Genomic DNA, 6,980 nt, shown 5'->3' on the forward strand with positions numbered 1-6,980 from the left:
CTGTACTGTGTGCTCCAGGAATGGCAGTCACGGCTTTGTTTCCAATGCTGTTTATGGCCCCCCTTACAGCCCTACCTCGGCGTCTAAAGGCCATTATGACTGCCTGTTGCTGTGCCCACCTTACGGTCATGTCTTTGCTTCAGGAAGTCCTTAGGGCAAACTCCTTCAATCCCACCAATTTTGGCTGCCAACCCCCCCATTTGGAAACCCCTACCTCTGACCTAAAAAAGCCTTGTCTTCCTCACATCCGTGGCAACCACTCAGACCCCACCTTACAGCGAGGCTGCCGGCATACACAGATACAACAGCTTGCTTTAATTAACTGCTTGTTTGAATTAATTTGGCCATGATGATTTGGGTCAGTGGTCTTTCTCCTCCCATCTTAACAGATGGGGCCATGGTATGCCAGTCCTGCCCTGTAGCCAGTCCCAGGGAGGGATAGGGAAGCTGGGAGAATCTGGTGGCTAGGTCGGCTCTCATATTAATAGACACACCAGCCGTTTGTCCTAGGCTTGAGACCTAACGGAAGCTTTATGTTTTGAGGGGCTGAGGCTGTAGCTGTGTCTGGGTGCTTACCTAGCACATGCTACACCCTGGGTTTTAGTTTTTGGTCCACCACTGTATGTTAACTTATCTTTATGACATTTATTTATGCATTGTGTGTGTGTTTGTGTAAGCACGTGTGGCGAGGTGCTTACAATTTTGGATAGTCGGTTCTTCCAAGTGAGGGATCAGGGAATCGAACTCAGGTCCTCAGACTTGGGGCAAGTGCCTTTACCTGCTGAACCATCTTGTCATCTCCAAATTTAACTTATTTAGAACCAATATGCAGGGCTGGAAGTGGATCTGCTGTCGCAACTAGAGGGAGGCAGAGGCAGGAAAATCAGAAATTCAAGAGATCCTGTCTCACAGATCAAAACAAAAATAAAAAAAAACCGTGCAGCACTGTTACAGAAGGAGAGAACTTTAAACTACTCAAAGGGTAAAAGCATGCTTCATTAGCCAAGTGTGAAAAGAAACAAAAGAACTTTCCGGAACATTTTTCTGAGAATCCGCGAGGGGAACTACCGAAAAAAACAAACTTCCCGTAAGCGTGCCACTTCCGGACAGGACACTGGTTCGGTGGCGGCCGTGTAGACCGGAAGTCCGTCACCTTTCCCGGCCCGCCTATATCCGGAAGTGACGTAAAGCGGGGTTGCCGGAAGAAGTGGCGAAGTTACTTTTGCTTTGCGCTCAGCCAGCGCTGTTGCTCCGAGCTACTCCCCGGCTTCAGAAGTTACTTCGGAAGTGCTGAGGGGGAGCAACTACGGGTGCGGACACGGTGGCAAATGCGCAGGGGGCGGCGGAGCAGGTGGGGCTGGGCAGGGTCCGCGGGCGGCCGCGGTCCCGCTCAGCGCGCACCCGCTTCCCTCCCTCTGCCGCAGCTCCCGCCTCCCGCGGCCGTTTCCAGGGCAACGGAGTAGGAGGCCCGCGCGCCCCACCACTTCAAGACCGCCGGTGCAGTCATGAGCCCCGCCTCCCCCTGGTGCTCGGAGAGGGGCGGGGTCTGGAGTGAGGTGGGCGTGGCTCTGCGGGGCGTGGTGTCGTGTAGGCGAAGCCTATGATTGGTGAAAGGGGAAGCAGATGGGGCGGGGCATGGTGTAGATAAAGTCTGATTGAAGGTTCCTGAGCCGTGGATGTTGCTCCTTGGGGCGGGGCCTGGCTCATTGGTGGGGGCTTGGACCCAGGGGTAAAGAGAAGGAATGGACACGGAAAAGTATGATTGGTGAGTAGGGGGCGAGGCTAATGGGTGGGGCATAGCATTGGGAAATCTTGATTGGTTCCTGGTAGGCGGGGCCTGAAGTTAAGTGGGTGGAGCTTGGAGTCATTCGCATAGAGGGCATGACAGATAAAAGCCTATGATTGGCTTCTAGGGATTGGTATGGGTGGGACCTAGGCTGGAGCGGGCAAAACTTTTGGGTATATGCCCAATTGTGGGAATGGAGTACCAAGAGTCCTGATAGGGTAAGATCAGGGGTCTGTATTGGGGTGGAGCAAAACCCTGACGAAACCTGTAGTAGGAGGGCATAGGTTGTGGCCTGATGGGAAGGGCGGGTCAAAGTAAGGATGGCGTATGACAGGAGCGCAGTGGGAGCACACAAAAGAAGAACTTGAGAATTGTTGGGCTCTCTTGGTGTTAAAGCAGTGGAAACTGTCATGGCGGGTCATGATTCATAGGAGGAGCGAACAGTGGACTGGGCTGAAGAAGTGGGTGGGCATTGTTAAAGTCGGTCGGATGTTTGTACGGGACTAGGGCTGGCAGTGGCAGCTCAGTATAGAAGTATAAGCACTGAGGTGTAGTGGCACAGCCCTGTGATGCCAGCCTTTGAGAGGTCGAGGCAGGAGATGTTTGAGAGGTTCAGCCTTAAGCATGAGATCTTATCACAAAAGAGACCTCGAGCCTTGGAAGGAGAAGCACCCCTATCATGACCTGTAATTGGCTGGGTCCCCTGTGTTCAACAGGCTGCTTCGTGACCCACCATGTCTTCCCCCACAAGTTCTCTGGATACACCGGCGCCTGGTGAGTGACCCACTTCCCCTACAGGGCCCCCCACAGTGCAGGAGAAACTCACTGTCCCCTCTCCCATCTAGGGAATGGTTCTCCTCAGCCCAGTACCTCCTCGGCTTCGCCCACCATCAAGGAGGAGGGGCAGGAGACTGACGCCCCTCCAGGCTCTGAAGGGGCCAGCTCTGCCTACATCGTAGGTGAGACAGGGAGACAGATGGGCTTTTCCTTCTGTTTCCCTTTGACTTCTCTGACTCATTCTCGGGGGGCTACCGACCTGCAGATCTTTCCCTTGCTGTTGCAGCCCTGTCCTCACCCTCACTTCGGGACCTCCCATGGCCTGTCGCTAGACTGCTTTCTGTCTTTGTCACTCTCTCTCTCATGGGCTCTGCTCACCCCAAGTCATCTTAGAGCCAGAGGATGAGCCTGAGCGCAAGCGAAAGAAGGGTCCGGCTCCGAAGATGCTGGGTCACGAGCTGTGCCGCGTGTGTGGGGACAAGGCCTCGGGCTTCCACTACAATGTGCTCAGTTGCGAAGGCTGCAAAGGCTTCTTCCGGCGCAGCGTAGTTCATGGTGGAGCTGGGCGCTATGCCTGTCGGGGCAGTGGAGCTTGCCAGATGGACGCCTTTATGCGGCGCAAGTGCCAGCTCTGCAGGCTGCGCAAGTGCAAGGAGGCTGGCATGCGGGAGCAGTGTGAGTGCGGGGAAGGGAAAGACGGGGGCGTTCTGAGAGGGGGAGTCAGTGCGGGTGCGCTCCACCACTGAGGTTCACTCTCCGGCATGCAGGCGTGCTTTCTGAGGAGCAGATTCGAAAGAAAAAGATTCAGAAGCAGCAGCAACAGCAGCCACCTTCGACTGAGCCAGCATCAAGCAGCTCTGCCCGGCCTATAGCCTCCCCTGGCAAGTCTGAAGCAGGCGGCCAGGGCTCCGGGGAAGGGGAAGGCATCCAGCTGACAGCGGCGCAAGAGCTGATGATCCAGCAGTTGGTTGCTGCGCAGCTGCAGTGCAACAAGCGCTCTTTCTCCGACCAGCCCAAAGTCACGGTATTGCCTTGCTCAGCCCTGTGGGCAGGGACTTATAGGGCAGGAGAGTCCCCATGTGACTCTGGTCTCCTGTGTCCCAGCCCTGGCCCTTGGGTGCAGACCCTCAGTCCCGAGATGCTCGTCAGCAGCGCTTCGCCCACTTCACGGAGCTGGCCATCATCTCGGTCCAGGAGATTGTGGACTTTGCCAAGCAGGTGCCAGGGTTCTTGCAGCTGGGCCGGGAGGACCAGATCGCCCTCCTGAAGGCATCCACCATCGAGGTAATGGCCAGGCTTTAGAACAGAGCCCAGAGCTGAATGTAGTGCCAATGGGTCTTACTTAACCCTTGTGGGATGTGGTCAGCAGGAGTGTTCAGTCCTAACAAGATAGCTGGGGCCTCCAGTGAGCCAGCTGGGGACAAAAGGGGAATGGGCTGAGGTAGAAAATAATGATGGGCTGGTAAAGAGAAAATATTCCCCCAGGACTTTTCCTTTTGGGGTTTTCGAGACAGAGTTCCACTATAGCTTTGGCCCCTGTCCTAGACCAGGCTGGCCTTGAACTCACAGAGATCCACCTACTTCTGCCTCCTGAGTGCTGGAATTAAAGGTGTGCACCACCACTGTACAGCTCCCACAGGACTTTTCCAAGGAATGGATATTTGAGCCAAATCAAGGATAGTGAGGAAGTATTGGATGTCAGCTGTATGCAAAGCTCTGGTCTAAGTGCTAAGAGTCCAAACGCTAGCCTCCACCTCGTGATTATATGGGGCAAGTGTCCTTGGATGGGCCGTGAGTGGGCGGCAGAGGGGGAGGAAGGAAGGCTAGGAATGTGGCCTGGCAGAGGGTGGGCAGGTAGTTGGTCTTAGCACATTGACTTTGGGCCAGCTGAGAGCCTGTACCTTGTCACCACCAGATTATGTTGCTGGAGACAGCCAGACGCTACAACCACGAGACAGAGTGCATCACGTTCCTGAAGGACTTCACCTACAGCAAGGATGACTTCCACCGTGCAGGTCTGTGGAGGACACTGGCTCAGGGTTGCACCTCCAGGTTTATCAAGGCCAGGTGCATGGGGAGGCCTTTGCTCTCACCTGCTACTCTGGCAGAAATTAGGAAGAAGCACCCACTGCTGAGGCTGACTCATGCGCTCTGTCCTGGGAACTCACCTGGCTGTCTGCCTCGGAGTAAAACATTCGGGCTGAGGATGGAGCAGCAAGCTCCAATTTGGGCTTCCCATCATGTCTCTCAAGAACGACTCCAGCCCTTCCACTATACAACAGCATCCTATGATTCTTCTGGTGTGGGCTTGGCAGGCTAGGTGTTGGGGAGAGGAGCATTTGCCCCAAGGGTAAAGGCCCTGTAGCAGCCTTGAAGGAACCACATGGAGCCCCAGGCAGCCAAGCCTAGGAAGACGGGACTGCAAAGACTATTAGGCATCCATCCCACCCCACTCTGCCACAGGCTCAGCCACTCGTGCTCAGAGCTTCACAAGAACCGGTGGTTCTCTGATACTGCATTCCCAACGTGTCTGTCCTTAGAGCAGGCCATGTTTCCTCTGCTAGGAGGATCTGACCGACCTCCATCCTCCTCCTTGGTCCAGCCTCTCCCAGGATCTGAATGTGCGCCCATCAGCACAGTCCAGCATTAGGGATTGGCATTCACTGTCTCCTGCTTGGAGGTGGAGGACAACTCCAGTTTCCCTGGAACCTGCCCAGATGGTTTTGTTTTGTTCTCGTCGTTTCACTGTGTAGGTTAGGGCAACCTAGAATTTGTTACCCTCAACAGAAGGGGGTGGGTTGGGTTTTAAATCACTCTTCCAAAACCTGGCACACAATAGGTACACTTAAATAGTAGTTCATGAGTGAGTCATAGCATGTCTGCCCCTGCGCAGTGGGAGCCACTAGGGGTTTTTGTGTGTGGCTTGGCCTGCCCCCTTTCCCTCTGCCTCCATGAGGGTAGATTTGGGACCTGAGAGGATGTGACCTTCCGGCATATGTAGGGAGGAAGGGTGTGGGTGCTGTCTTGGCTGCTATGTAATAGACACTCATAGGTCTGCCGTGGAAGGAGCAGAAATGCCTGTTACTGGCTGTTCCTCCTCACCATCCGTGGACCCTGGAACCACGGTCAGGGTGTGAAGCTGATCTGGGACCACGCTTGCAGGCTTGCAGGTGGAGTTCATCAATCCCATCTTCGAGTTTTCTCGGGCCATGCGTCGGCTGGGCCTGGACGACGCAGAGTACGCCCTGCTCATTGCCATCAACATCTTCTCAGCGGACCGACCCAACGTGCAGGAGCCCAGCCGTGTGGAGGCACTGCAGCAGCCCTACGTGGAGGCTCTCCTCTCCTATACACGCATCAAGCGGCCACAGGTACGGGAGCTGCCATTCCCTAGCAGGGCAGGCTTGGTGCTGGCACTAGGTGGTGCACGTTGGGGCATGCTGAGCCTGGGGTCTTCCTTTCTTCTTGGATCCTAGTCTCAGCTGCATCTGTTACAGGGTCAGTAGAGACGTTCCAACTTCTGGGTTGGATTCGAAGTTACCCGAGCACTCTCAGGACTTAGCTGGTCTGGTGGGGCAGTGCCCCCAGCAGCACATACCTCCCTCCTCTTCCCCCTGCAGGACCAGCTCCGCTTCCCGCGAATGCTCATGAAGCTGGTGAGCCTGCGCACCCTCAGTTCCGTGCACTCGGAGCAGGTCTTTGCATTGCGACTCCAGGACAAGAAGCTGCCGCCTTTGCTGTCTGAGATCTGGGATGTGCATGAATAGGGGCCGCCATGAGTGCCCGTCTTGGTGGCATCTTCTTGCACATGGACGCTTCGCCTTTCCTCCTGGGGTGGGAGGACATAGTCACGGCCCATCCTTGAGGGGCTCAGCACTGGCAGTTGCACCAGGAGGCCCCTCCCGACCCACCGAGTCTTCCAGGGGGGATGAGGGTCACAGGTCCTAGCCTCTGGCCTTCTCCAGCTCCCTCCCACCCAGCTTACACCTCAGCCTCCCATGCCATGCACCTTGAGTGGGAAGAGGCTGGTGTCTCTCCACAGTGGGAGACCACAGGTCCCCTCTTCTCCCCTTTTTATTTAATAAAAACAAAAACAAGAAATAAAGTCTGAGTACAAGTCAGCCCTTAGCTCCGTGTGAGAAGTGGAAGGGGTGGGTCACCTCCTTGCCCAGTTGACTCTTAGTCTGGGGGACTTGGGAGTGGACTGGGTGCACAGCTGAAGAGAGGTGGCCTTGCACAGCATAATTTGAGGCACTGGAGGGCCATCTGCAAGGGGAGAGTATCTTTATGGGGGCAGGTTTCCAGAGCTGGAGCTGAGCATCTGGCCATGAATGTCATAAACAAGCCAGGAAGGGATTTGTGTGGCAACAGAAGTTAAGCGGGAACACTTAGGGAAACTGAGAAAGCCTTTTCTTGC

At 55.3% G+C, this 6,980-nt stretch overlaps 1 protein-coding gene across 2 annotated transcripts; it reads left to right on the forward strand.

The window, feature by feature from the left end:
* The first annotated feature begins 1,164 nt into the window (after positions 1-1,164).
* On the forward strand, positions 1,165-6,684 carry Nr1h2 (nuclear receptor subfamily 1 group H member 2). Of its 2 annotated transcripts, none has more exons than XM_050121439.1 (10): positions 1,165-1,310; positions 1,425-1,556; positions 2,503-2,560; positions 2,632-2,745; positions 2,948-3,238; positions 3,331-3,587; positions 3,668-3,847; positions 4,479-4,578; positions 5,726-5,934; positions 6,184-6,684. In XM_050121439.1, the coding sequence occupies exons 3-10, from the start codon at positions 2,521-2,523 to the stop codon at positions 6,328-6,330; spliced, it is 1,338 nt and encodes a 445-aa protein (XP_049977396.1). In that variant the 5' UTR covers positions 1,165-1,310; positions 1,425-1,556; positions 2,503-2,520; the 3' UTR covers positions 6,331-6,684. The 2 variants fall into 2 exon arrangements, with proteins under 2 accessions (XP_049977396.1, XP_049977397.1); XM_050121440.1 differs by having other exon boundaries at positions 1,166-1,310; positions 2,957-3,238.
* Positions 6,685-6,980: the final 296 nt, after the last annotated feature.

The sequence above is a fragment of the Alexandromys fortis genome, unplaced genomic scaffold (genome assembly GCF_014885135.2).
Source record: "Alexandromys fortis isolate MF-2015 unplaced genomic scaffold, M_Fortis_MF-2015_v1.1 scaffold_161, whole genome shotgun sequence".
NCBI classification, from domain to species: domain Eukaryota; kingdom Metazoa; phylum Chordata; class Mammalia; order Rodentia; family Cricetidae; genus Alexandromys; species Alexandromys fortis.

Excerpts from the sequence above, each read along its gene's own strand:
- Nr1h2 (XM_050121439.1), top strand. The coding sequence starts at position 2,521 with ATGTCTTCCCCCACAAGTTCTCTGGATACACCGGCGCCTG. Across the intron at positions 2,561-2,631 it reads TCTGGATACACCGGCGCCTG|GGAATGGTTCTCCTCAGCCC; the intron begins GTGAGTGACCCA and ends TCTCCCATCTAG. Across the intron at positions 3,239-3,330 it reads GGCTGGCATGCGGGAGCAGT|GCGTGCTTTCTGAGGAGCAG; the intron begins GTGAGTGCGGGG and ends TCCGGCATGCAG.